This window comes from Macrobrachium rosenbergii, chromosome 43 (genome assembly GCF_040412425.1).
Source record: "Macrobrachium rosenbergii isolate ZJJX-2024 chromosome 43, ASM4041242v1, whole genome shotgun sequence".
NCBI classification, from domain to species: domain Eukaryota; kingdom Metazoa; phylum Arthropoda; class Malacostraca; order Decapoda; family Palaemonidae; genus Macrobrachium; species Macrobrachium rosenbergii.
Window position 1 is genome coordinate 35067318 of NC_089783.1, and position 3004 is coordinate 35070321.

Genomic DNA, 3004 nt, shown 5'->3' on the forward strand with positions numbered 1-3004 from the left:
CTCTCTCTCTCTCTCTCTCTCTCTCTCTCTCTCTCTCTCTCTCTCTAACTGTACTCATATCAACCCAAAGCGAACGTTTTTTGCCCCAATATTCTTTGCATATTTGTCAGAAATCTCTCTCTCTCTCTCTCTCTCTCTCTCTCTCTCTCTCCAGATATGACAAAAGCATGTCAGTTTGAGCACACACACACACTCTCTCTCTCTCTCTCTCTCTCTCTCTCTCTCTCTCTCTCTCTCTCTCTCTCTCTCTCTCTCTCTCTCTCTCACTTGGAGTTTTCTTCATAAAATGCTTGGTATTTAGGAAGGTAGTAGAGTAATAAACACATGCTACTTAGATTTCCAAAAGGCCTCTGACAAAGCTCCTCACAAGAAACTAAGGACAAATGTTAGAGCTTTAGGAATTGTAGCAGAAATAGCAGACTGGATGGTAGACTGGCTAAGTAATAGAAAACAGAGAGTCGTAATAAACGGTGAAGAATCAGAATGGGCAGATCTGACAAGCGGAGTTCCTCAGGGTTTTGTCCTTGGCCCGCTCTTGTTTTTGATTTACATTAATGACATTGATGTAGACTTCACTAGCAGGATAGCCAAATTTGCAGATGACACCAAACTAGGTGTAAATGTAGCACACCCAGATACAGTGGAAAGTTTAAGAAATGATCTAAGGAAAATAGGAGAGTGGTAAAAAAGATGGCAAATGCCTTTTAACTTGGATAAGTGTAAAGTGTTACAAACAGGAACAACCAACCCTCATGCCAACTATATGCTGCTTGGAAATGACATAAATAGCGCAGAACAAGAAGAGGACCTTGGAGTCATTATTACCATGGACTTAAAATCCACAGAACAATGCACAAAAGCTGAAAAAAAGGCACAGAAACTAGTGGGATACATAAAGAGGCAGTTCAAATACAGATACAAGGAAACGGTGCGGCAGCTCTACACATCAATAGTTAGACCTCATCTCGAATATGCAGTACATTTTTGGTCACCAACACTAAGAAAGGCCATAAATAGATCAGAAGAGGTACAAGCAAGAGCCAAAAAGTTATTCCATCCTTCAGGTAAATGGGTTACCAAAGAGGACTGGAGAGCCTGAACATGTATGACTTAGAAACACGACGATTGCGAGGACAACTCATAGAAACATTGAAAATACTGAAAGGTATAAACAAAAGTAGACAGTAACCTCTTCACATTAAACGAAAACCAGACAAGAAATAATGGATGGAAACTGGAACTGAAGAGATACAACACATCTCACTTTGGGAACTACTTTACATACAGGATATGTGACAAATGGAATGTAATAAACTGCCACCAGAAGTTGTAAACAGCAACGGTGCGGAAGAGTTTTAAGGAAAGATAGACAAAATCATTTGAACACTGAATAAACAGTAAAATCTGCTCCTAGAGATAAGTGAGCACATGATGTCTCCTCGGATGGACTAATAAGTCTTTGAGACGTCCTAATCCCTGTAACTCCTTGTAACTCTCTCTCTCTCTCTCTCTCTCTCTCTCTCTCTCTCTCTCTCTCTCATCACTTATATTAACCCAAATGAACGTTTTTGCCACAACATATTTTGCAGGTTTCTCAGAAATTTCACCCCCTCTTTCTCAACCTATGGCGTAAGCTTGATAATTTGTTCTCTCTCTCTCTCTCTCTCTCTCTCTCTCTCTCTCTCTCTCTCTCTCTCAAACTATGACGTAAGCATATCAGTTTAAACACATTCTCTCTCTCTCTCTCTCTCTCTCTCTCTCTCTATAACCACTCATACCAACCCAAAACGAACGTTTTTGCCACAATATCCTCTTCAGGTTCGTCAGGAAACCTTTCCGCGACCATTATTTCACCGACCTTTCTTGGTCAAGTCATCCATTCGCCCTTCTTCTTCTCTTCATCCCTCCTGGAACGTCAGGACTAACAAGCCCTTGTCTGCGAAACATCCCATTCCTCCCTCTCTTCGTTTTCCCACCGAGTTCATCCTACATCCCTCTACACGTAGGTGTTCTTGTCACTTCCATTAATGGTTTCTCTGGCGCTGTGGCCTCCCCCTCCGTCCCTCCCACATCTTCCTGTCGCAAGATAACTTTCTTTCACTTTCACTTTTTTCTGTCCGCCCTCACATCTGAGTCTAGAAGGCTGCAAATTGGTACGTTGATCATCCACCCTCCAATCATCAAACATACCAGATTGCAGCCCTCTAGCCTCAGTAGTTTTTACTTTATTTAAGGTTAAAGTTAGCCATAGTCGTGCGTCTAGCAACGATATAGGGCAGGCCACCACCGGGCCGTGGTTAAAGATTTCATGGGCCGCGGCTCATACAGGATTATACCGAGACCACCGAAAGATAGATCTATTTTCGGTGGCCTTGATTATGCGTTGTACAGAAAACGCGACTGCGCCGAAGAAACTCCGGCGCATTTTTTTTTACTTGTTTATTCTCTTCTCTTCATCCGCTGTGCGGTTGTTGGTCTGTATATATTTCTATTTTAAATCGTAGCCTTTTCTTGGTAAGATAAGACTAATGTACATGCACAAACACACACACACATATATACATACATACACACAAACACGTACATGCACACATATACACACATATATAATTATCTATCTTTATGCAAGTACCTCTCCTCAAAATATAGCCGACAGAGTTTAGGGTGGACATCAAAGAGCAAATAAAGAGAGGTATAAAGAGAGAGGCCGAAGCGTTGCCTCTCATCTATACTGTACCTATCAAGGCCTACATTAGAAGTCGGAAAGATCTGGAACCTTGACGGGAGATCTAATCAGCTTCCCATCACGGGTCGCCATCGATTTTTTTACCTCTACTTTGATGATGAACGTCCGAAGGAGGAGGAGGAGGAGGAGGAGAAATTCCTCGACTTTTATGATGAACATCCTTGCAGGAAGAAGGAGAAGAAGGAGAAGGAGAAGAAGAAGAAGAAGAAGAAGAAGAAGAAGAAGAAGAAGAAGAAGAAGAAGAAGAAGATGAAGTAG

The 3004-nt window shown here is 41.8% G+C and overlaps 1 protein-coding gene across 1 annotated transcript; it reads left to right on the forward strand.

Moving 5' to 3' along the window:
• The first annotated feature begins 697 nt into the window (after positions 1-697).
• On the forward strand, positions 698-3004 carry LOC136829047 (uncharacterized). Its single transcript, XM_067087433.1, has 2 exons — positions 698-1064; positions 2760-3004. Exons 1-2 carry the CDS (start codon positions 698-700, stop codon positions 3002-3004), a joined length of 612 nt encoding a protein of 203 aa, XP_066943534.1.